The sequence below is a fragment of the Homalodisca vitripennis genome, chromosome 8 (genome assembly GCF_021130785.1).
Source record: "Homalodisca vitripennis isolate AUS2020 chromosome 8, UT_GWSS_2.1, whole genome shotgun sequence".
NCBI classification, from domain to species: domain Eukaryota; kingdom Metazoa; phylum Arthropoda; class Insecta; order Hemiptera; family Cicadellidae; genus Homalodisca; species Homalodisca vitripennis.
Genome location: NC_060214.1, coordinates 28,796,239 through 28,823,194, shown reverse-complemented (window position 1 = coordinate 28,823,194; position 26,956 = coordinate 28,796,239). Strand labels below are relative to the sequence as shown.

The 26,956-nt window shown below is 32.2% G+C and overlaps 2 protein-coding genes across 2 annotated transcripts in view; both read right to left on the bottom strand.

The window, feature by feature from the left end:
* Window positions 1-20,113, bottom strand: part of LOC124367453 — a 100,651-nt gene extending 80,538 nt beyond the window's left edge. Inside the window, exon 1 of the transcript XR_006922900.1 lies at window positions 19,911-20,113. The gene's annotated coding sequence lies outside the window, so the exon portion shown is untranslated. The remainder of the gene's footprint in view (window positions 1-19,910) is intronic.
* LOC124367449 (gastrula zinc finger protein xLCGF3.1-like) lies at window positions 10,757-20,009 on the bottom strand. Its single transcript, XM_046824272.1, has 4 exons — window positions 19,870-20,009; window positions 15,211-15,385; window positions 12,105-13,555; window positions 10,757-11,600 (listed from the first exon to the last, which is right to left on the bottom strand). The coding sequence occupies exons 3-4, from the start codon at window positions 12,790-12,792 to the stop codon at window positions 11,401-11,403; spliced, it is 888 nt and encodes a 295-aa protein (XP_046680228.1). The 5' UTR covers window positions 12,793-13,555; window positions 15,211-15,385; window positions 19,870-20,009; the 3' UTR covers window positions 10,757-11,400.
* Window positions 20,114-26,956: the final 6,843 nt, after the last annotated feature.

Below are 26,956 nucleotides of genomic sequence, written 5' to 3'. Positions count from 1 at the left end.
TGATGCATTTAAATATAAAATAGACTATAATAAGGATAAGATTGAATTAAGAAACATTGATTGTAGTGAAGTGTACGTTGGAAACGATGTCAATTTATGTTATGATAGGTTTTATAAAATTCTAGATAATATTATAATTAACAGTAACAGGATATTTAGACTGTAAACTGAGGAAAGCCAAGTTACAAGCTAGGTCCTTGGATTACATCAAAACTACGTAAAACATTGGAAAACGAAAAAACTTTTTAAAATCTCGAAAAGAAGACCGTATGATACAGAATTTATTAACTATTTTAAGAAATTCTCCACAAACTTAAAATCTGAATTGATTTTGTAAAAAATAATTATTATTCAAATATGTTAGAAAACTGTAAAGGAGATATTTCACAACAATGGAAAATAATCAATAGCTTAACTGGAAGCAACAAGGATAAATGCGTCGACCGGATTGAGCTTGATAACGCGACAGTGATAACGGAGCCGTTCTCTATTGCCCAGTAAATCAATAGGCATCTTATCTCAGTACAGTCAGTCCAACAAGGTTCAGCACCCTCCAATGAAACATTCCCTACCCGTGTCATACATAATTCCTTCTTTATAACTCCTACCACCGTGGATGAAGTAACAGCTGTTGTTCATAGTCTAAAAAACAAAAAAATCCACTGGCTTTGACAAAATTAACGTTTGTCTGTTGAAAAATATAATAAAAGAAATTTCTTCATTTTATCATTTCTTAATATTTATAAATGACTTATTAGATATTAATTTTAAAGGAAATATAAATGCTTTTGCAGATGATATAGCTCTATTCTACACTAAAAAAGATTCTGGCCTTCTTACTAATTCAATTAACTCTGATCTCCTACAACTAAGAAAATGGTGTTTTAATAAATAGAATGCAAGTGAATTTCAGTAAAACAAATTTTATAAATTTAAATTCTTTTGGTTTTGACTTACCTTCTCCTTTAATTTTCCATTTACTAAACTGCAATTTGCAATTATGTAGCTGTCAGCCTTTGAAAAAAGTGAAATCAATAAAATATTTGGGTCTTTTGCTTGATGAAAAACTTACCTTTGAACCGCACATTTTAGACTTGCACTCAAAATTAAGATCACAAATAAGAAAATTTTATTTTTTAAGAAATTTTTGTAATTCTGATCTTTTAAGAACCCTTTATTTTGCATTAATCAATTCAAAACTACAGTATGCTCTACCTTACTGGGGGGGGGGGTACTTACAAAACTTTAATAGATAAGATAAGAACAACTCAAAATTGTTTTCTTCGAATAATTCTTAAAAAATTTAAACGAACAAGCTCGTTCCCTTTATTTCAAGAGCTACAAATCCTACCTGTTCAACATCTCTTTATATTTAAGGTCCTGAGACTGTTTTTGTTAGGAACGGAAATAGAGAAAGTATTATACCAAATGACCATATTTACAGTACGAAAAGCTTCGTAAATAAATCGTTTAAACTACCCAAAGTCAACAGATCTATTTTCCGTCATTCCATTCAATACCTAGGTCCTTAATTTTTCAACCAAATAAAGAACTCAATCAATATAAAGTATTTTTGTAAAAGTACAGTCGCTTGGCTTTATGGTCAGAAGGATATAAGGTGTTTCACCAACGTGCTAGAGTAGTGGTTTTTAAGCATGTTTTAAATAAATATCTCTGCGCACAGATGCTACAGCGGTCAGACAACTTGTAATAAACATAATGCTAGACTCTAATTAGTTTATTTTGGATAATTTAGTTTACATTAATTAACTAATCAGTTAATTAATCATAGACTGGTTGCTAAATAAAAAATTGTAATTTATATATGTTTGTAATTGGCAAAACTACTTGTAAAATTGGCCAGTTTTTTTTCTCTCAATTGTTTAAATGATTGTATTGTGGAATTGCTATATGGGAAATAAATTCGTTTATTCAATTTAACTCCTCATAATTCAAAAATAATTACAGTTAAAAATATAATACATCATTTGTTGTATATCTCTTAAAGAACGACATACTGAGTTCTAAGTTAATAATTAAAGGCGTAACAAGCTTTTTGGAAAATTCATTACACTTGTATGTATTTATAATCCACGCAATGCTTATTACTAATTGTCTTTACTTGTAAGTGAGGGTGCAGAACAAGCGAGGTATACAGTAACTGGTGCTACATAATGGCTTAATGAAACTTGCCCCGTGTGCCAAAAACACAAGATAAAATATCGATAGTTTTATTTTCACACAAACCACAACAGCAAAATGTTTCTATTCTGTGCTCTATGCTCTCTACAGCCTCCCTCAGCAATCATTCATTGGTCTAAGCGTTATCAATAACTATTTTGGTATTCTCTACAACTTTTATCCAACAGTCAGGTGTAGTCTTTTCCAAAGCTTATTTACAAACTTTATGATAGAAGTAATAGTAAACGACTTCTTATTTTTGCGATATTTACTTACATTTTGAGCCCATATTAGTTATATCGCGTGGAGCTTGACTGTCACTAGAAGTTCGACTTTTTCATATCTGAACTAAAGTGACTCTTTTCTGGTAAACCATCCCGTAATTTCTGCTTTATATCTTTTGCTCCTAGGTGCTTTACATATTTATTTTGAATTATACAGTGTATTATACATAGCAATAACTACATCTTTCATTAATGTAATCCACCCATAGGGGTAGAAATGGGCTTATATTCCTAGAAGAACTTCAATTTTGTTTTTACAACTTCCCTATGTCCTATGTACATGAAATGTGGCACACACGTGCCCCATGACTTACATAGAAAAACAAGAGCGTCTTTATGAAGATTAACTACCATAGCGACTGAATTATAATTAATTGCATGCCCTAGAAAAAGTATATTATTACTTTTCATCTTCCCGCTGTCCGAAAAAAGTTAAAATGTCACACACACGCACGCACGCACGCACGTTTCTAGTCATATAAATAGATCACAAAACGTATATTAAAGAAGATAAACCCAGAATACGGGTTTACATGGGAGTTGTATCCCCTATAACAACTACGTTAAGTTTTATAAAACTTCCCGGTATCCATGAATGTAAAGTTTAACATACATGTGTATTATGCTTTAATGGAAAACCAAGCCGGGGAACCTATTTTCTGGATAATGTTTTTTTAGTCTGCCTAGATCAGGTTATTTCATGCAACATCTTTGATTTTTCTTTCTTGGATCGTAATTGACTTATTTTAAATATTCAAAAGAATACTTGTCTGAAACATCTAAAACCTTGCTAATCCAAACCTTTTATTTTAATTTTTCCAGAATCCTCTATTGGTGGTCTGAAAAACAATTTGTTTTTACATAATTGGAATACCTTACTTAGTAATGGAAAATAATACTCTGTCTAAAATTCGTTCATGCATTTTTCTCCATTTTAGTTAATAAATAAACATTTTACTCTACAGTGAAAAATCTACGTTCCACAGTTAGAGAGATTAAAGGTCGAAATAAAAATGATTGGTATAGTGGGGAACTGGACCAAATGAAAGAAACACTTTTTTGGACGAATCGACAAAACATTTTACTAGTGATAGGCTTCGTGTTGACTATGTGAATCTCGAGAAATGTTATAAAAAGTCCATAAAAGATGCAAAGCGAACTCATAATGGTGCAAAAATAGAAAATAGCAGTAACCAATATAAGGCCGCCTGGGATTTGATAAACGAAAATACAAACATTTAGCATCTCAATCAGCATTATCAATAAATATCACTCCAGATAACTTAAAATATTTGTTTACCATACCGTTTTAAACCCATTAACTAAATGTATATCTGCCCGATTCTTAAGAAAGGGTCTAGGAGTCTCCCTGAGAGCTATTGCCCAGTATAAATTATACCTGTCCTATCAAAAATAATAGAAATTGTTGTACACGATCAACGTTTTGCGTATCTGGAGAACAACAACAATCTAAATCTATTACAATAGAAGAGATAAATATACAATTGATGCTGTTTATTCACTAATTAATGAGGTCCTAAACAATTTTGAGATCAAAGCCTTTGCTCAGGCAACATATTTTGACCTGAGCAGGACCTTAAACCTTAACTATTACGGTATTAATAGGAGTCCGGCTAAGTTTGTTTGTATTAATGGAAATCGGTCCAACAAATTGGTGGTCAGGAATGTTGTACTTAAGGGTCATTCCTGGGCCCTATTATGTTTTTATGATATATAAATAATTAATTTCCTACCGTTGTTAAGGCCAAATCTCTTTTATATGCTGACGACATAACTCTTTAAAATATCCATACAAACTTTGACAAACTACAAGTTCTTGTCATTGAAACAGTTAAGGAAGCCTCAGTGTGGTTTAGATCAAATCGATCTTTACTAAATAAAATCAAAACTCAAAACATTTTGTTTACTCTACGAAAACCCCCTTCCATTGACACACCAAATTATTTCTTTTCTTGTGCTAAATTTCTAGGAATATTTTGGTAGATTAGTTTTTTTACTTAGATGTATTATAAATTGTGTTACTGAAAACTATGTTAATTCTGCATAATATGCCTATTTTCAATCAATAACAAGGTATGGCCTAATATTATGGGGTAATAGCGGTAAAAGTAATGAAATCATTATCCTGAAAAAGAAAGCTATAAGAATAATAACAAAATAACAACCACTAGAACAATGTGAACCACTTTTTATTAAGCTTGTGTTATAAATTTATATATTTTTGACTCAGTATTGTATATTAAAAAATACATTTCATCATTAATTTTGACTAGCAACTTGCTAAATTATAATACAAAAAATAAATATAATATTGTTATTGAGCATTGCAGAGTAAACAAAAAACAAAATAGGCATGTTATAATTACTCAAAGGATTTACAACAAATTAAATTATCTAGTTTATAATTATCCAACAAAAATGTTCAAAATCAAACTGTACAACTGGCTTCTCAAATACCCTTTTTATGATTTGTCAGAGTTTTCAGTATGAAAGATATTAATTAAGTTTTAGATAGTTTATTTGTATAAAGTATAACTATTTAATGTTTTTTCTTCTGCATAAAGTTATAAACATACAAAATACATGTAAAAAGTATACTGTAATAATACTTACTGTTTTGTCTATGTCCCTTAGATGTATAATAAGACTTTGTCAATACCTTCTGTAAAATTACAATAAAATCTTATTTATTTATTACACACTAAGAAGATTATCGGCACCAAAAATACATTATATCGGAAGTCGATGACAAGGACCGAATGTAGACTACTTTTGACTGAAGTAAGATTTTCAGGCCGAGTATATAATGTGTCTTAAAAGTCCCACCCTCCTCACCGTATTAATTGTGTTATGAATAGAGATGAAGTGATATTCTTTAGGGCATGTTTATATGACCAAATGAAGAGTTTTCATGTTAAAATATTCTTTTCGTAACAACATTATTCACAAACAATGGTTTTTTTTATAAACCAATTGAAACTTTAATTAGCCACCAACATTTTCACAGTAATATTAGATACATCTAGTTCTTGTCATTCTTCTTATTTTTATAATACATTAAAATGAAGTGTCACTTACTAGGGTTTCTTATTTACAAAATTTTAACTTGCTACCCCATTGGGGGTGGGGGTGTTAAGCCACCCGGTATATCATTTAACATGATAAGGAAATCTTTACTGTAACGTGTGTAATCTAATTGATTTTAACCAAAAATGATGCAGCACACGCTAAAATTCGTGGTTTGCATAGAAGAACTCTACGGTTGAAAGTTACGATAGCCTTTCATTAATTAAGTTGGCAGTTGCCCGCGGTTTTGCAAGCGATTTCCTACTGAATGAAATGTATGTCATAGGCATAATAAACACTCCTGAAAACAACTGATGGTCACTGAATGATATTCCAGTATCCAGATCCACTTAAGAATAATTCCACTTTAATATTAAAGATCAGTGCTTTGGAGTTTCAAAATTGGAGATTAAATAAGTTTTGATGCAAATCCATAATATTTTCATGAATTGCTCTAACAATTTCACCACATACTTTTTAGGAGAGAATGACGAATACTACGTCGGCCGTAGTAATGTTGAAGAAGGCACTTTTAATTTAATTTTATGGAACCTTATAATTTATTATTAAATTTGGAAGAAGACCTGTTTATGGTACCTATTATTTCATTGTAACTTTTAAGAGAATATAAGCTAAACAAAATCTCAACTCCCACAATAACAGCCCGTCGTCCTACAGCTGCGCCAGCCGCTCCTCCAGCAGACGCAGCTCCTACAACACACAACGCAGCAGGAGTGTCTCGTAACTGTGCAGTGTGCCTGACTCAAAGGGCTATACACGTAGTCTTTCCTTGTGGCCACTTCTGTATGTGCACTGAGTGTTCAGACACACTGCCTGGTTACCAGGTGAATCTCCAATTCCCATTATGTAAGCAAGTCTTTTCAACAATCAGTCCACAAGTAGACTGCGGCAAACTCTTTACGGCGCAGTGGGAGGACTGAGAGTAGTAGATTTCATTCAGTATATACCAGCAGCAAAGGTGTTAAGATACTTTTTCATTGTTGTCGTCTTGCACTGTATGTCATGTTATATGGGTATTCTGGAGCATTATACTTGTTCTCAGTTTTTTCAAGTAATGTTCTAATCGCCCTCATCCTCTTTTTAAGATTGGCAACATTTTTTAACATGGTCTCATACATTCTTTTTAATCTATGAATGTTCAGCTTTGACAATGTTATTTAAAGATTACTTTAAATTGGTTATGTAAATCATTACTAAAAGAGAGATTTGCGCCGATACACAAACATTCAGAGATGGCAGGCTGACAAATGGTTTTGTAAAGACTCATAACAAGTTTTCATATATTCTTAGAACAGCCAAACAAGACTCTATTATAAAAGTGCGCTACTGGCGCAATATTTAATAAGAAGATATATATATATATATATATATATATATATATATATATATATATATATATATATATACAGGGTGACCATTAAGTCTTAGGACGACTTTATAACTTTTAAACGGCAAGAGATATCATAACCAAATTTTGTATACCGTTACTGGAAACTGTAACCTACTTTTCTGTGTACGTGGTGGTCGTATTTCACCTTTGGGGGACGGCCCGTCGGGGGTTATAAGAAAATCTTTAATGACAGCCTATGTTGAGTTGTACATCATTTTAAAGGTCTAGTTGAACTGAAAACAATGCCGCTAACCGGACTTCAAAAGGTTGATCCAGTCGGAAGAAATCGCTGTTCAAAGTTTAAAAAATGTTTAATACCATTATACATAAGAAATAACTAATACTGTAGCTGTTAGAAGTTAAGGGGAATACTTAGTGAAGTCATTTAAAAGTAGATGTTCAAAATGTTTCCTTTCGGCCGTCTGACAATGTGCTACGTTTAATCAGAAAAACCTGCTGCATTAAGAAGTACAATGAAAAGTGAAAGCAGTACTTCTAGGTCAAGGATTCCCATCCACTGGACTTCCGCATAATGGCTGTTATCTATCTATCAGTTCTCTTATCAGCTTCACTTTAGCTACAGTACTTTTTGCAGCCATATCCTGTAACTGCAAGTTATAAGTTTTAAGAGATGTTGCTTAGTGAGCGTGAAAGAATTACACTTTTAATGATACGCGATTGGGGTGATAATGTAAGACCGTTTGCAGAAGTAACACATTTATTTAATGCTACTTTTCCTGATAGAGCTACTATTTCTAAATCCACACCACAGTACACAGTTCCTCGCTTTGTAGATACTGGTAGTGTTAAGGATCGAGCCAGATCTGGACGACCAAGTACTGTGACAGACGAAGACGGCTCATTAGACAGTCTTTCATTGAAAATCTAACTAAGCGAAGGTGTTTTTGATCGCCGGATGGAATTCAGTGAAATTATGATGAATAAAATTGACCAAAACCCAATACATTTAGACGGTATTGTATTGAATCGACTTTTATGTTGCATGGCCATGTTAACAGGCATAACTGCCGGTATTGGGATAATGTTATAACCCACACTGGATGAGTGAGTGTCACACACAAAATCCCCAAAAATTAAACGTATGGGCAGGTATCGTACGTAATTCAATTATTGGACCATTTTTCATCGATGGAAATTTAAATGCCAACAAGTATCATGATACGCTCCAAAATGAGATTGTTCCTGCTTTACAAGCTACTCTGGGCGCTGACTTCCAAACATGATTTTTCCAACAAGACGGAGCACCGCCACACTATGGTGTTCAGGTAAGGCAATACTTAGATTCCCATACCGGTGGATTGGAAGACGTGGTGCGATTGAGTGGCCGGCTTGTTCCCCTGACCTAACTCCGCTTGACTACTTCCCATTGGGCTACATTAAGGACAAAGTGTATCGAACTCAGCCTACAGATCTGAACGAACTCAGACATAGGATATCACATGAAGCTCAACCTATTCCACGAGAATACATACAAAATGCAGTATCCGGCTTTTATAACCGGTTAGCACATTGTCAGACGGCCAAAAGGAAACATTTTGAACATCTACTTTTAAATGACTTCACTAAGTATTCCCCTTAACTTCTAACAGCTACAGTATTAGATATTTCTTATTTAATAATGGTATTAATCATTTTTTAAACTTTGAACAGCGATTTCTTCCGACTGGATCAACCTTTTGAAGTCCGGTTTGCGGCATTGTTTTCAGTTCAACTAGACCTTTAAAATGATGTACAACTCAACATAGGCTGTCATTAAAGATTTTTTTATAACCCCCGACGGGCCGTCCCCCAAAGGTGAAATACGACCACCACGTACACAGAAAAGTAGGTTACAGTTTCCAGTAACGGTATACAAAATTTGGTTATGATATCTCTTGCCGTTTAAAAGTTATAAAGTCGTCCTAAGACTTAATGGTCACCCTGTATATCTTCTTATTAATATAAATATACAATTTTATATATATATATATATATATACCATATAAATTTTGTTACTGTCTGCATATCGACTAATCAAGCACTGTTCTGAAATTTAATTTGCATTGAAATGTTTCTGCCTGTTTTACGAACACGAACTGAAAGTGTCCACAACTGTTAAATACTCAGTTAAAATTCGATTATGAAACAATAATATTACAATAGTTTTCAAATTGTAACATCTTCCAGGCAACTATTCTGATCCACCTCTTCTTATAAAACTTCTTCACATTTCAACGGATTACCAAATATTTATCTCGCCATTCTCGAAATAAGCGTATTTTGTGATTCATTTTTTATTTATAATATGTAGTCTATTCATTTGTAATCGTAATATGGATATTATTTTATATAAGCCCATAAGCCAGATTGTAAGACTTTAGACATCTTCACCTTTTTAAATATTAAAAACTAATATAATCTATTTTCGTCCCAGTTTGATTTTGTCACTATAAAAAGCTCAGGTTAGTTTCGTTATTTTATAGAATGAATTATAGAAATTATTTATTAACGCTTTATAAAGAATCGAAAGGTTTTATTGAAATGGTTTGTTGTACGTCTGTCTGTGCGATAACTCTTATTATAAAGGTCTTAGTGACTTCAAACTTGGTACATATGTTCTTATGGTCTAAATAAGAACTCTATTGATTTTTAGATAAAGAAGAATCGTCTGTGCGCTACCACTTATGTTACGCTCTGTCGAGTCTTTCAATGCTTCTAACTTAGTTGGGGTTATTTTTATGTAATCTCGTATTTGGTTCACAAAAACATCATATATGCATAGTACTTGTATCCATTATTACATTAATCTAACATTTTGACATGAAATAGCTTTGTCGTCTGAAAGTATAAAACACTCGTGAGTCAAATTTCACTGTTAAAGAACATCGGGAAGATAAAAAGCTAAACTATAGTTCTTCTAGTGGTTGCAATCCCCTATGGATGTTACATTTTAATCCAAATACTTTTGCTTTTTATTTAAGTCAAGATGCTTACGTGTATACAAATTTTACTTTGTGTGATGTAGGGAAATTGGAGAATAAGTGATGATTGATTTAAGGCTTTATCTATTTTTAGAGATTTGAATGCAAATTATTACAGGTTTTTACTGCATGGTATATACGATTTGAATACGTTTAATTCCAATGACGATAAAACTATTAAAAAACTTATATAACAGTGTAAAATATAATAAAATTAGATGAACAAATCATTGACATTATTGGATTATGTGCAAGATTTGCGGTTTGGCCTAAACAATCATTCAAATTCAAGGTACTTAATTCTTGGTGCCATCATTAGTTGTAATCAACAACCGCCGCACGCCACACGCACGGACCCTTCCCTTGTGCGAGGTGACATACATTGTCTATCTCGTCACGCCTCGCCTTGTGGTGTTCACTGCTCGCTCTGCTGTAGAGGACAGTAATGGCGGATCGTCGGAAGCGGGATGAGGTGCAAGGTTGGATTCTCCCACCAAGGCCCCTTTGGAACAAGCCGAGAGGTGCCGTGACACTGAAACATGAAACAGTGTCATGGCACCTAACCGAACCGTGGATCGTCGCACAGTATCTAACCTTATAGCGCCTAATATCACAGCACCTAAATGACGATTATTTTGCTGTAGGTGGTATGAGATTAGGTGCTATGAAGCCGCACCTTTCTCGCGTCAGTTATTTGATATGTTCACGACGTAAACAACTTTTTTATAGTTACAGCAAAATAACTTTTTTTGGCGATTCAATACATTTATTTTAGTAAAGCTTAATCACAATGTATTACTGAAATTAAACTCTTTACCATCATCAATCATTTAATATTCTGTATAAAAACAATAATAAGAAATTACATAATTAAAATGTGTTAATAATTTATATCCACGGATCTATTTGAATTAAGCAAATATATCTTAATGAGACCAGAAGGTATATTATACTCAAATTAAGGTATTTCTTTAACAAATCAGGTTTTTAACAACTGAGACTACCATTTAATTCAATAATACTCTTGTAGGTATCTAGAAACATTAACCAATATTGCGATAAACTAAGTTAAATAACCTACTAACCGCTATTTCAGTATAACATTATATAAACATATCGGTAATTAATAATTTATTACATTTTAGGAGGTTTAAAAAAATATACAGTTTTAATCAATAAACAGTAAGATTTTTAACGTATTAATGACTACTTAATTGTTGAATTATTACTTATTGAACTTACATTATGTTGAATATAGAAACCTAATATTGGCTCTCTTCAATCAATGCAATGTAATGTATGGCAATCGCGGCGAATCGTCTTCACACAAAAACTCACACTCCTGACGAATTCACTGTAGATTATTTTCCGTTATATAGCATCATTATTGTGTATTTCTTGGCCAAGACTACACCAATGAAGGAACAACTTTGATTTGGTTTCTCACCTGTGTGAGTTAACACATGCTTTTTTTAACCCACGTTTCACTTGTGTGAGTAAACATATGCTTGTTTAGATCATGTTTCTTATTACATGCATAGCTGCACAGGGAACACTTAAATTGTTTCTCACCTGTGTGAGTTAACGTATGCATTTTTAAATTTTGTTTCCTAATACATGCATAGGTGCACAGGGAACACTTAAATGGTTTCACACCTGTGTGAGTTAACATATGCTTATTTAAATCATGTTTCTGAATACATGAAAAGTTGCACAGGGAACACTTAAATGGTTTCTCACCTGTATGAGTTAACATATGCGTTTGTAAATTCTGACTCCTAATACTTGCATAGCTGCATACAGAACACTTAAATGGTTTCTCACCTGTGTGAGTTAACATATGCTTTTTTAAATCATGTTTCTGAATACATGCATAGGTGCACAGGGAACACTTAAATGGTTTCTCACCTGTATGAGTTAACATATGAGTTTGTAAATTCTGACTCCTAATACTTGCATAGCTGCATAGAGAACACTTAAATGGTTTCACACCTGTGTGAGTTAACATATGCTTATTTAAATCATGTTTCTGAATACATGCATAGGTGCACAGGGAACACTTATATGGTTTCTCACCTGTATGAGTTAACATATGCGTTTGTAAATTCTGACTCCTAATACTTGTATAGCTGCATACAGAACACTTAAATGGTTTCTCACCTGTGTGAGTTTGCATATGCGCTTTTAATAGGTCCCTCCGAGTGCTTGAATAGATGCACAGTGAACACTTAAATGGTTTCTCACCTGTATGAGTTAACATATGCGTTTGTAAATTCTGACTCCTAATACTTTCATAGCTGCATACAGAACACTTAAATGGTTTCTCACCTGTGTGAGTTTGCATATGCGCTTTTAATAGGTCTCTCCGAGTGCTTGAATAGATGCACAGTGAACACTTAAAAGGTTTTTCACCTGTATGAGTTAACATGTGCGTTTTTAAAACCTGACTCCTATTACTTGCATAGCTGCATACAGAACATTTAAATGGTTTCTCACCTGTGTGAGTTAACATATGTGTTTTCAGATGTGCCTTTTGAGTGCATGAGTAATTGCACAAGAAACACTTAAATGGTTTCACACCTGTGTGAGTTAACATATGCTTTTTTAAATCATGTTTCTGAATACATGCATAGGTGCACAGGGAACACTTAAATGGTTTCTCACCTGTATGAGTTAACATATGCGTTTGTAAATTCTGACTCTTAATACTTGCATAACTGCATACAGAACACTTAAATGGTTTCTCACCTGTGTGAGTTTGCATATGCGCTTTTAGTAGCACTCTCCGAGTGCTTGAATAGATGCACAGTGAACACTTTAAAGGTTTTTCACCTGTATGAGTTAACATATGTGTTTTCAGATATGTCTTAAGTGCATGAGTAATTGCACAAGAAACACTTAAATGGTTTTACACCTGTGTGAGTTAGCATATGGCTTTTTAAATTTGTTTTTTGAGTGCATGAATAAATGCACAGAGGACACTTAATTGGTTTCTCACCTGTGTGAGTTAACATATGGTTTTTTAAACTATGTTTCCAATTATCGTACATGTATAGCTGCACAGGGAATAATTAAAAGAGTTATCATCTGTGGGAGTGGACATAATTTAATTTGGAAATAGTAATACATACAAATAGCTATAAAAACCAAAATTAGATAATTTGTGCCCTTTACTTTTGCAATTTAAACCACTACTATTAGTGTACAATATTTCTTCTTTTAATTCCGTTCATAGTTACTACGTAGGCCTACACCGAAAAGTGAGCATTTAAAAGATTTATTTTTAAACAACCAATTGTAGTAAATAACATGATAAAATTGGAAAAATCATTATTTATCGCCTGTTTGAATAATATCCCTAAATTCATGTCATTGCGTGCAAATCTTCGAATTTCTCATGTGTATGTGTTATCTATTATACAAAATTAACTTTTAGTACTTCCTTGCTCAGGGCAATGGAGCATTTTAATTCTTTGTGGGTAACAATATGTTAAGTTTCCTTCCAAACTTGGGGTAGAAGTATTGCTGGAAACCATTGTACACTTCACCAGTCTTCATTAATAACAGTGAACATTTTGTGTATACAATTGTAAATACTGTGGTGCAGCTATCTGAAAACAAAAATATTACAGATGAGAAATAGTAGTTTCAGTAAAATACTTTTACATATGAATACAATCAGGTTGGTAGCTTGTTAATTATTAAAAAATGTATTTCATGCATTCATTTTATACTATTATGAGTTATCAGCAGCCATGCATTATTACTAGTTAAAGCAAATATATTGAGTTGACAATTACTTTGAAAAAATATTTTTGTATGTTTAAAAAGCTGACTACTTTAGGAAGTGATAAATCGTACTTTGTTGATGTACTATGTGTAATATTGCACACAAGTATGTAGTAACACACACACTGTAACTCACTGACCTGTGAGTTGTTTAAAACCAAATAAAAAACACTTTGAAATTATCGATTAATGAATAAATTACTATGAAACACGACTTGGAAGAACTAAATTACAAAATATCTGCAAGAGGTGTCTACAATGATGCCACCCAAAAACAAAAACTGTGTGTACACAAAATAAAATTTATTATTATTAAAATTTATTAAAATCTAGATTAAGACATTTAATGTCTTAGTCTAGATAGATGTTAAATATCATTTTGCTCTTTAATAAACATTACTATTTTAACTTACTTATTTACATACACTGACCAAAGTAATTCTGATATTAAACATTATACTTATATAATTATAGCTTTATACTCATATTTGATTAATAATATAGTGGATCACTCTTGTCTGGGATGAATCGCTATCTGACTTAATAACTATACAACCTTTAAATCAAAACATAGTCGTATAGCCATTAACATTTCCTTTATATTGACGCAGAGCTCCTAAATAAATTTTCTAATTAAATATTTCCCTTTACCTTGGCCTTTAATTTGTTTCCACTTTATGCTGATGATCATTAAAGCTATTAATCTTAAAGGTTGACTAAGAATACACACACACACACACACAATAAAATTATTTACTTGAATATATTTTTAATTGTATAGTACAAAAATAAAATGTGCCCAAATGGACACAACAAAGCCCAGATTTGAAACTCCATTCTTTGTAATCAACATCTTATATTTTCCATTTCGTACATTTTGGATGTATTAATACTCGTGTTTTTAGTGCTTTATTAATAAAATTAAGTTTTATAACACACTAATAAAAACTAAATAAAAAGAGCTGCCAGCCAACTAGTATAAATTGATTGCAACAACTTAATATGAGTACTTTTTTTGCAAAATTTTAATATTATGCATATTATTTTAAAATGCACGCTAGCTCTAGATAAAAAATACTTTAAATGTTAAATTGTTTTAATACTCACAAACAGTATATAAATATATATACATAATTGTAAAAATTTCCTTGTGTGATCTAAAACCACAAATCAATTGAATGTAATTCTTTTTCTAATTACTTCTTATTTAACAACACTCAAATGCTCATTAAAATAAAGTATAAAGCACAAGGATAAAACTTTCAGATTTGTACATATACAAAAAATGAATCTAAAACATGTTAAAATTGAAGCATTACACACTTCAGGCAAAGGCGGATGACAAAATCAGCTTCTAAGCCGACTAAAATAACACATAATTGCTTCTGTTGTTATTGTTAATTATTATGATTCATTATTATTATTATTTATTAATAAAAAACATCACCTTTTCAATGGTGTATTTTATTTTTCCTACCTTTATTAAAAAATACCCAAAAATTATTTTGTAAGCATTGCATCTAATTTTGGTGCAAAGGAAAACAGGACATGATGTAATTGCAACCAAATTTCTTGTATGAAACAACCAACACTTTCATTTGTCCAAGGAAGTGATGTTTGAAATAAAGCCAATAGATTCAGCAGATCACCTTCTGGAAAATATAGTGCAAAGAGTCAGTCAATAACGCAATTAGTTCTGCTAAAGGAAAGTAATTCTTAGACTATGAATATTTGTACTAATGTGTTCAAAATTACTGATATCTAACATCTTGATGAATACAATCTCATTAAATCATGACTTCCAACAAGTCGTGTTTGTTTACGATATCATTTATCTTAGCTCCTATAACAGCTATTTTAATGACATTCATTTTTATAGTGTGTTTATGATGTGTATACTGATGATGAACACAGCAATATTAAAATATTTCGTTTCTTGGCTGCAGTATAATAAGTGAACACCACAACAATCGATTAGGAATATTTAAATTGAAAAAGATTTTACCAATTGACATTCATAAATAATAATTGTTAGATATTTTGTAAGTTACCACATAACAATATTGATAAAAAGCGGCCAACACGATATTCATGATTATCAAATTGATAGTCATGAGTAACACATCCCTGATATAACTACTGAAATCAGATTACGTTAAAAGTATTTCAAATTACAATATAGCTTGGCTGTTTTTATTTTACAAAATAACACATTTAAAGATGAATAAAACACTATCTTGCCTTTATAAAACTTAAGTGACAAACAAAATAGTGCAACGTTTAGTTACTTTTTACTATTATAAAGCACAGACACGTCTTACAAGTTTAACTATTTTATTTTACATTCCAACACAAAAATATATTCTTTACAGTTTGAGCAAAGCAATTAAAAAAGAAGATAAATATAGAAAATAGATTTTAGAAGGGTCCCAAATATAAAGAAATCTAACCATTAATTAACCATGCAGATGAAAATATGAACAATGAATAATTGACATAAGTAAATTATTAAATTATTATAAAGCACAGACACGTCTTACAAGTTTAACTATTTTATTTTACATTCCAACACAAAAATCTATTCTTTACAGTTTGAGCAAAGCAATTAAAAAAGAAGATAAATATAGAAAATAGATTTTAGAAGGGTCCCAAATATAAATAAATCTAACCATTAATTAACCATGCAGATGAAAATATGAAAAATGAATAATTGACATAAATTATTACAATATAACAAACAATAAAATAAAAAATACGAATAAATAATTATACATAGATCAGATAACACAAACACAATTTACACATGTACATCACCATTGTACTTGGAGACATTCTTTACTCAGATACTTTACACGTGATTTTACTTTCTTTGAATTAATTTTGAATAATTATGTCAAACCAAATTATGTTATAGACTTTTAACATTGTAATAAACAATATAGTTATTCCGTGAAATAAAAACAGATGGGAACTACTAATTATGATTATCTATAGTTTAAATTTTTGTAGCCTATATTAGATATTTGTAATTGAAGTGATTCTGGAGGTGGCTGTTTATCCTAATCTTGTATTTCGATACCTCAGTTGTTATAGTGGCCACTTATTATACTGCTATCCACTTCTTAGGCTTTTAAACCAAGATTATGGAATTTAATTGAACCCTTAGAACGCCGATATAAATTTAGTATTATTTTAGATTTATTCATTAAAATGGAGTATTTCAATAAAAACAAATTCAGGGTAGAGAGTATCAAATACATGTGATGAAAAATATGAAAACTATGTACAAGGATAAGAAAGCAAATAAAGTGTGATATTCTGATCTTAATTAGTTTATAAGTTCTGATGATAGATTTAGCAGTTGTTTGGTAAACTTCAAAACACAAATCGGGATGAAGCTATGGTGTACATACAACAGAAAAGAAACAATAAAAATTTGATTATAACACCTAAAACATAGTAACAATACATTTTTACAACTGTTTGTATAAGAACACTTCCCAAAGGCACAATGCATGCTCTACTGACAGTCGGTAATGGCGGATAGTATCTTCATCGGCGTACAGACGGGAGTGGGAGAACACCTGCGAGCAACAAAACAATTTATTGTTTATCTACTGCGGCCAGCTGACAGCTGCAACTGAATTATTTGGTCAAGCCAGTACATTACTTAGTATTGTGGCTTATATATTGAGCTTATAAACTTCAAAAACAGTTATAATATATATTTTTGTTGATTGGCGGATTATTTCGTCTTTGGCGTTTGGCATTGTAAGACCTAACAAGATCGCGGTTTATTCTGCCTACGGCGTGCTAAGGGTTAATTTGATATTAGTTGTAATAAATAATCAATAAGTATAAAATCTATAAGTAAAAAATTGAATGAGTACAATAAGCGGACCCGGTTTTTATATCGATTAGTACAATTGATATTCATTTATTAAATACGTGTTTTATATCATACCAACATATCTGTAATCATAATAACAATCATAATTTAAGTTAAAATAATTAATATAATGCTCATAGTGATAATCTTATAAATGAACTCTAACGATCATCCAAACGATTAGAACTAGAAGTAGGAAAAATTTAAATAAATAATAATGAAATTATAACAACGTAACAAACATTTATAACAGGAAATATTAAATATGCGTGATTATTTATCTGTTGTCTCCTGTGTAGCAATGATTGTTGAAGAATCTTCTCTATAAAACCGTACTTCTCTTCTGTACAAATACTCACAGAGATGATCTGCAAGCAGGTCGGTTGATATGCCAATTTTAAAACCATTTCGCAGTCCTCCACGAGCTTTCCACTGTCTGTTATTAAGTATAAATTAAAATATATTTACTATTTGAAAAAGTGTGTATAGCTTATACAAGTTAGTTAAAAATCAGTATCAGATGGTTATATCGAAAGTTATAATAAAGTAATGTCATTTGCCAATATCGATATAAAACACCGGGTCTGCTTATCGTACCCTACCCAAAAATATATATATCCCTACGTCAAACACTAATTCCACATCTCGGCTACAGTATAATAAGCGGCCACCAACACGATCGGATATGTCATTATAAACAAACAGGTGTCAAAACATTTGTTGTGTTATTGTTTTATGAGTTTGAAAGCAAATATTTGTTTTTTTTTATTCTACACATTTAACCCTCCATCTGATAAGATCGCATGGTGCGACTCAATTAGACCCGTCTGTACTGACAGTCGCACAGTGCAATCCTTAGTTAGCGTCATATAACAACTATAAAGAGATATGCAATAAGCTGGTTATTTATATAACAGTACAAATGAGGAAGAAATGCCCTTCCCACCTGTATTACTCGAATCAATATTTGGTGGTCTTTGGAATGTAGTGGGATGTAACAATCAGCTGATTTGCACCGCACCGGCGCCTTTACTGTTGCCTTCAGCTCTTGCTTTGGTTTGCTGTTATTGTTCTCGGCACATGTTTGTTTACTGTCTTGCCCATTGTAAATTGTTTGCAATACTAGTTTATGTTTTATTATGAGTGAACTTAACCGTTCTAGTGCGATTAGGCACTGTTTAGATGAAGAGATTAGTGACGCTTAGATGATTGTTAGTGAGAGGGGGAGAAGAGCAGAGGAGTCAGGATCTGAATCGGAATATGTAAATGTATTTTGGGTTATATAAATATGTATATAAAGAGTTATATGATTTTTTTCTCATGGTTTAATTTTGTTATACATTAGATATTTTTAGGATTGTATTTGAACCAAAATAACAACATTTGTGAGTGGTTTATTGAGAAAAAAAACATTGAAAGTTTGAAGTATTGCAACAATAGTCAAAATTGACCTACGTACCATTTTTTTATTTTTAAGTTCTTAGTGTTAGTGTTTTTATTTTCATACGTGATGTGTTTTCAACTCAGCATTAAATTTGGAACATTTTGATTATTTTGGAATTTAGAATACAAGTTAGTGTACATATATATTACTTCAAAGTTGAAATTTTAATTTTTTTTATCATTATGCCCAGGTAAAAAAGAAAGAATTTGGAAAAAAGGTAAGTTTTTATTTTTGTTACCAGCTTGTATTTAACATATTCTTACAAATAATTTGATGTACAACACTTGATAATTTCTCACTGTTTTCTATTTTTTATAATTCTTTAAGCATACCATGCAAATGTCTTGAAAATGCCCTATCATTTTAAAGTGAAATAGTCATCATCTGGAGGGTTAATTCTATCGTCATGGTGGCGCTTAATATATTACTGCCATAATTTGAAATAACTATTACATTATTTAGTTCAACATTTTGGTTTTAGTAGGTTTAGACAGCGTAATTATTAATATTGATGATTCAGTTGTTGAGGTGGCCACTTATTTTACTGCTGCCCACTTCTTGAGCTTGTAAACAAAGATTATGGTTTTAAAATTTAACTTGACATTGGTGTTTTTATTTTTTTTTTAATCTATAAGTAAAAAAGGTATTATATCCTTTCTATACCACTAATTCAAGGCGCTTTGAAAAATATAAGGAGAATTGGGTCATTGGGTGTAATATTTCAAAACAAAAACACATAGGTAACAATACCAAGATAGGCATTCAAACTTATTGTAAGATAGATGGTTGTTTCATAGGCTTACCTGGAAGTAAACTTTTACTAGAATAACTAACAGAGGCTAACCTCAAAGCTGTATTTTCAAGTCCCATATCATTTCATTGTATGCAACACCTAAAATATGATGAAAATATGTAGTATGCTGACGATACTTTTATATTCTGCATCTAAAACTTTAGTACAAAGTCGTAACAAAGTGACAACAAGCTTCTTGGGAGTTTTACCACGCCTAGTCTTATTGAACAAGATAGAGAAATATAGTACTAACTACTAACCATCACGTTTGTGGCCAGGACTTTTTTTTCTCTCTCTCTTCGGCTTTGGTCTGACCATGAAGCCACGAAGTACACTGACTATTTTAATATTAACAGTCTTTTCTAAAACATTGAATTACTTATAATCACAATATTGTGGTTGCCGATCTTATTTGTTTATAATTATTTGATTATTGTGTTAGTGGGTTCACATTTATGTCTACAAGTGTTATGGTTAGTTTCAAAGAAGGATTTGGGAAAATTCTAAGATGGATTTTATTATAGGATAATTTTTGCATAGGTGTTTTGGGTGTCTTCTCGCCTGGGACCTGTCAGGCATTTCTAAACCGAAAGGTAGGCCACGGTTATAAGAACCCTGGGTGATGCAACAATTATGTTTGAGGTGTATATGTTTTTGTGTTGCTAACTTATATTTTTAATTTGAGTAGATTAATGAATTTAATAATTTCGCTGTAAATATCTAGATCGTTTGTACGTAGTACATCAATTAAATTATATGGGCGATTACTGAATTGTTTCTTAATATTGATGAACGTTTGATCTCTAGCATAACTGTACATTGGGCATCCTAGAATTAAGTGATCTAATGTGTCTTCTACTCCTAATGTACATTTAAGACACAAGGGAGTGAAATATAATTTCATCCAGTGTAGTCGGCTATTGTTTCTGGCATGACCAAATCTCAGTCTGCATATATTAATTATGTCGTGTCTCTTAATCCTAACATTTCTGAACCATGATTGTTTCGGAGGAATTTGTTCTATGGACTTATACCATATACCTGATGTACTTGCGTTAAAAAGTTCTTTGAATTGGTCTAATACTACATTGCAAGTTATTTTCTTATGGTCTGTTGATGGAATATTAATGTTATCTAAGTTATCTCCATCCAATATAGCCTCCTTTGCTAATTTGTCTGCGTATTCATTCTGCGAAATACCACAGTGTACTGGAACCCAGTGGATCACAAAATGTTTGTCTTTAGCTAAATTTCATGTAAAAGGCTGAGGATTATGTTATCTGTATCCGGAAAACCTTGATTTGCTTTTTCTATTGCCCTAATCGCTGATTGAGAATCTGTATAAATGTCTATACTATTATATGCAGTATTGTTTATATACTCTATTGACTTTATGATTGCGATTAGTTCAGCCGTGTAATGACTCATTTCATACACCCATCTCACATCCATTTCAATACTTAGGCCTAATTTAATTTAGAAATTTATTAGTAATAATAATTAAGGAATAATTATTTATAAATTGTCTCAAATTTTAATACAAACAATAATAAATACAAAATTAAATATATCAAAATTAATCAAAATTCACCTTATTACATATAAAATTCAAAAGTTATAAAGTGAACTAAAGTCAGTGATACAGTGTGCAGGGATGATTGTTGAAGAGTGAGGAGAGCAGATATTTGAAAGGTGAAGAGGAGAGAGGGATCTGGAAGAAGTGAAGCAAGATTATTATTATAAAGAAACTGGTTACATTTATTCAGCAGTATTTGAAAGGTTACTTTATTAAATTCTTATTATCACTGAAGTACAAAGAAGCAGAAGACAGACATTGGGTGAGAAAATTCCTTTTAAGTTTACTAGTGATTCATTGGAAGAACATAAAACCCAGGAACATTCGATTTTGCTAATAATTCAAAATTAATATAATTAAAATTTAACAACAATTATTTTTCAAAATTACAACATCTTTTATAAAATAAAATACCCAATATTTCTATTTCATTAAGCCAGCACGACCACCCTGCCCTAAAAATTAAGAATTGTATTTAAAAATTTACCATTATTGTATCCTCCATCTTGTTTCAAAATTCAAACTTGTATGTCAATTAATTTATCATCATTAAATTTCACATTTATATCATACTGAGTTATTTGTTATTTCTAACTATAATCAGAATACAAATTAAGTTTAACCATTTATTTAAAGTGTATAATAGTAATAGTATATTACAAAATTGGCGTCCAACGTAGTGGCTTAATGAAATATTTATAATCTTTGATTTGAGACAATTTTCTAGATCGTAACAATAGCCTAGACATAAGTACTGTACGTAGTTAGTTGTCATTTATTCATATTGTCTGTCAATAGGCTATAGGTTATTTAATAACTCACTATATAAAGATTTAATTAACAATACATTAGTCCTGTAATATTATTCTATCTTTTATCGCAATTAATGTCCCGTGATTTTAATTTAAGATACCCTAAACGGTACCCATTCCCAACAGATAATATGGAAAATAACCAAGTGCTAAACGTAAACAAAGACGCCATTAATCCCGGTATCGAAGACGAAAGCGAACAGAGAGAAGAAGCAGAACAAACTCCCACAATTCCTCGCGCTAACCAAGTCAACATTCTCACAGCGGTCGACAACCAATCACGGATGAATGAAAACAGTGCTACCAACACCTACGCGGCAAATTTCCCCGATTCCCTGCAGAGACGTGAAGATGGAGCTACTGCGCCTCCCACACTAAACGTAGTTGAACATTCTCATTATACTCAATCAGTTGATGCCATTGGCAGTGACAGGTCAAATAAACAAACCGCTGACGAATCCCAATCGACAGCTCTTCATGCTATCATGAACGGTTTAAAACAACTTAATGAAAATTTGATTAACACTAAATCTGAGTTAAACGAAAACCTAAACGCAAAAATAAACGAAATAAGTGATTGTATTTCTAAAACTAAAATCGAACTTAGCTATGAAATCAAATCTTGTAGGGAGACACTCGAGACACAAATTAATGAACTGCGGGATAATCAAACTGAATTCCGAAATGAATTGAACGCTATAAGGGACAATCAAGATCAATTCCGTGAAAAAATAGACCTGAAAATTAAAGAATCCACTGACAGCATTAGAGGAGAATTAAATCATAGTTTTGAAGAACATAAGGCATTTGTAAACCAACAGATGAATAACCAACAGTTCAAGATATTAGAATCGGTACAAAACAAAAATCAAACTCTAGAAAATAAAATTGCTTTTGAAATAAAAAATGCTATAGACCAAGTACGACATGAAAACGCGGAAACAAATAAAATACAAATCAAAACCATTATAAATGAAATTCAACCACAAATCCAAAACAATCATGATAGAATAAACAATCTAGCCGAGTGTATTAATAAATATGAATGTGAATTAGAAAATATAAAATCTAAATCTCAAATTGAGACGAAACCATGTGAACCATTGCAAGTCATTTGTACCGGAGGAGATTCTGTAGACAGACAAGTGCCAAAATTCAACGGACGTTCTACCAGTCCAATGGAATTTTTACAAAAAATTAGAAGGTATTACGAAAAAAATATAGGTCGTGTGCAACTCACACACACATCTAACACTGAACATCTCATTGACATATTAGAAAGTAGTCTCGAAGGTCACGCGTCACGATGGTTCCAATTAATAAAACACGATATTAAAAGCTGGGAGGATTTTGCACAAGAATTTACTACGAAATATTGGAGTCGTGATGTGCAACGCGGCATACGTGCAAAAATAGAATGAGAACATTACAAGAATAATGGAACATTGACTCGTGCTGAATACTTCACCGAGCGTGTTATCACACTACAATCGATTACCCCACTAATAACCGAAGAAGAAATCGTCACCATTTTATCGGAACGGTTTGAACAAATTATTCAGGATAGCCGGAGCGTTCAAAACATTAACACCATTAAAGAGTTCGAACGATTACTACAACGAGAAGACATCCGAGACGGCCCAAAACGGAACAAAATAATTTCATCCCAAAATCACAATTCATCTGGTTATAAGCCAATACACCAGAAACCTCACCAATCCCCAGTCACACCACATAATAACATTGAACAAAGAGCATATCAGCCAAGGAATCAATGTCACGGACAAAATCAACATTATAATGATCGAAACCAACATAACAAGAACTATTACCACCCATACAACAGTCGTAATAATAATGAATTCAAGAGTAAGACACAACCATACAGAGACCACTACCAAAATCGACAGAATACCCATTACTACCCAGGAAACGACAGACATCACCCCACCACAGAACAGGCACAAGTATGCACTATCGTGCGGCAGGGAGAAAATGCTCGAAATCCACCTTCTAGTACCGGCAACGACCGCAGCGAAGACTTCCCAGCGGCGGGAAACGGCTGCGCGCTGTAGAACGGAACCGAGGAAACATAGCACCAGGAATAAAATACGAAACTACAGCGCTAGGAAATAACGACCTCGGATATTTAAATCAGAATTATTCTTCGAACTATAACCCTAGTAGTGAATTTCAAGTTAACAACATAATATGTGATAAAGATTTCCTTTTTGATGAAAAAATAGAACATCCACTAATAACTAATCCTATACAAATAAGATGTCCAGAAATTAACATCAAAATTAATAATGTAGAAACTAATGCCTTAATTGATTCCGGATCATCTATTACTTGTTTGTCAGAGTCTTGGTTTATGGATAACCAACAATCATTAAAGCCATTTGAAGAACTGCCTCTAGCCAATACTACCATTAAAACTGCTATTGGAAACATTTCAAAACGAATCAACAGAGTAATATATGTACCTGTGACAGTAGCTGACGAGACTACTCACATACAATTCCTTATAGTACCGCATCTTGTCAAACCAGTGATTTTAGGAATGGATATGCTAGTATTATGGAAAGCAGAGCTAAACTTTAATAATAATACAATAAATATGAAAATAAACAATACACATGTTGTAATGAAGTTTGTAATGGCAATAAATGAAGAGCACTTACGTGAAATCACCACTCAACAAGGCGTTATGCTTATGGAAGATTTTAATGACTCAATGTCAACATTTAATGAGTATGGCACTATAAAACAATGGGAAGATAACAATATTAATAATGAGAATAATGATTACATTGATGCACAACACAATATATCATCCAAAGATAATATGTCGGTGGAAGATATAATGAAAACTCTAAGCCCTAATAACTACATAAATGAAGAACAAAAACAATGTTTGATCAATCTACTATACCGATATAGGGACGTTTTCTCAGACAAACCCGGATGTTGCACTAAATATGAACACGAATTAAATATAGAAAATCCTAAAAATTTTAAATCATTAACCTATCCAGTACCTCAAGCTGTACCAAGACGCTGTACAAGCTGAGATTCAACGCATGGAGAACCTTAACATAATCGAGAGAAGCAAAAGTACCTACGTAAATGCTATCATCCCAGTAATTAAAAAGTCTGGAGAAATTCGATTGTGTTTAGATGCCCGCAAAATAAACGCAATAATTAAACCAGATTTCGAATGTAACCGCAGTGTTAGCGAAATTCTGAGTAAATGTAGAAACGCAAAATTCATAAGCAGTGTAGACTTAACGGCTTCATATTGGCAAATCCCACTTACTAAAACTTCGCGTCAATACACCGCATTCCAATTTAGAGGCAAGACCTACCAGTACAAAGTCACACCATTTGGAATTTCTACATCCCAAGCTGCACTAGTAAGAGCTCTTGATAACGTGTTTGATGATGAGATAGAAGCTTTCACAGCAATTTACGTTGATGACATATGTATCATTTCCCCCGATTTCAATACACATCTACAACACCTAGAATACATATTCAAAAAGCTAGCTGAAGCCAATATGACAATAAACTTTGAAAAATCTCAATTCTGTAAAGATTCTGTACCATTCCTAGGTTTTACTCTAACAAATGAAGGTCTTCGTATGGATAACAGTAAGATTGATCCAATTCTAAACTTCCCAACTCCCAGAAGTCGTACACAATTAAAAGCATTCCTCGGATGTATCAATTATTACAATAAATTTATTCATAAATTCTCTGAAACAGTCCAGCCACTATTACGACTAACGTCAAAGAAGGTTAAATTTAATTGGACTAGAGATGATGATACAACATTCAACAAAATTAAACAGCTGTTCATAAAAACTAACACTCTAACACACCCCGATCCATCCAAAGAATTCTACTTACAGACCGATGCGTCCGAATTTGCAATTGGCGGACATCTATATCAAATAAAAGACAATAACGAAAAAGCTGCAATTATGTTCATATCACGCACATTACAACCAGCAGAACAGCGTTTCACCACAACCGAAAAGGAATTATTGGCTATAATCCACTGCCTACAGAAGTGTCGATACATTGTTATGGGCGTTAAGTTAACAGTAATTACAGATAACCACGCCTTAACCTTTTTGAAAACCTGCCGTTTGCTAAACAATAGATTAGCAAGATGGATATTGGCTATACAAGAGTACGACTTTAAAATAATCCATTGCAAAGGGACGGACAACATTACTGCTGACACTCTCAGTCGTATATCCCCACAACACATGTCAAGCGATGCAAACAACCTCACTGAGTTATCTATTCATTACATCGAGAGAATTCCCGACCAACATCTACAAGATCAACTCCGAAACTTACCTCAGCTTCAACATCAAGACCCTAAACTACAACCACTTATAGAAATCTTACAGTCACCTATGGAAACAAATGAATTTCAACAATTATATACTAATTATCGTTTATATGACAACACTTTACTACAAAAATTTAAGGGCAAATGGCTTATAGTCATCCCAGAATCAGTAATTAAACCACTAATACTAGAATGCCATCTCTATTATCTACACTGCGGTGCAAAAAAATGTTTCCTGTTACTGCGTGAAAATTTTATTTTCAAGAATATGCATCGAACAATCAGGCAACTGTTATCATCATGTGATAAATGTCAGCGCTGCAAAATCAACAACCATCCACTC